A 1,073-nucleotide genomic window follows, 5' to 3' on the forward strand; every position below is an offset into this window, starting at 1 on the left:
TTTCAAAATATTAAAATTTATTTGAAGAATATAACTCATTAAGCGCTCATATAATAGATAATTTATTCAAACTTTTAAAATATAAAAAACCAATGATTCACATTTTAATATTTTATATGATCGGATTGATCAGAATAATATATTTGTATGTTGGCAACAATTAGCTTTTTAAATTAGATAGGATTAATGAAGAAAAATGGGTTGTCCTCCACAAAAAAAGGATGATAGTATATATTTTAATTTTTATTAATTAATCAATTATATTTATTACATAATATTCTCATATCATATGTGTACCTAGATAAGATAAAATATTTATTTATTTAAATATGTCCTTAATAGTTTATAAGTTATATTTTACCATTTAATTTTTAGTACAACTTTTTAGACACAGTAGAATTGTATGTAAAGGCTTAAGAAAAAGTCAATAGTGTTATTCTTGAACAATCAATACAAGAAGAATGTAATAATATTTCGCAATTGCATACTCCATCATATTCCGAAATATGAAAAATATATGTGAACAGTTTTTAAAGCTTTATATGTCTTTAACTAATATTATAAATAATAAAAAGAAAGTACTAGTTATAAAAATGATTGCACATTTTTAATCTACTGGTTATATATTGAATTAAAGAAGCATAATATAAATGTGTGCGTCGATTATTTTTATAATGCTATAGAAAGTCAATGTGAAAGTACTATAGATAATCATTTACTACCAGATCTAATTTATAATATTGAAGAGGATCTCCTTAATAATATCGATAAGTTGTATAATTTATATGCAAAATATACTAAACTTAATACTATTATAAATTCTAGGTCGGAGACTAATAAACATCAATTATTATCACTTTCTACTAAATGTTGTACTGATTACATTGAAGCTAGTTATATATGCAATCCTGGTAATAATAAAAATAATAATAAATTTTGTGAAAAACTAACACCTTTTAAGTCAAAATATGAAGAACTTTATGATCAAGTAGGTACAAATGGATTTGAATTTTCTGCTAATTTTAAAAAATTAACAGAATGCGGAGATACTAATATTGTATCATCCGCACTTT

The 1,073-nt window shown here is 22.3% G+C and overlaps 1 protein-coding gene across 1 annotated transcript; it reads left to right on the plus strand.

The window, feature by feature from the left end:
- Nucleotides 1–506: 506 nt before the first annotated feature.
- On the plus strand, nt 507–1,057 carry PCYB_006870 (hypothetical protein; the record flags this gene model as incomplete). The annotated part of the gene is made up of 2 exons (XM_004228108.1): nt 507–584; nt 638–1,057. Coding segments are annotated over 2 exons (498 nt in total), but the record flags the coding sequence as incomplete, so codon positions are not given.
- Nucleotides 1,058–1,073: the final 16 nt, after the last annotated feature.

Source organism: Plasmodium cynomolgi (assembly GCF_000321355.1).
Source record: "Plasmodium cynomolgi strain B DNA, scaffold: 1117, whole genome shotgun sequence".
In the NCBI taxonomy this organism is placed as follows: Eukaryota; Apicomplexa; class Aconoidasida; order Haemosporida; family Plasmodiidae; genus Plasmodium; species Plasmodium cynomolgi.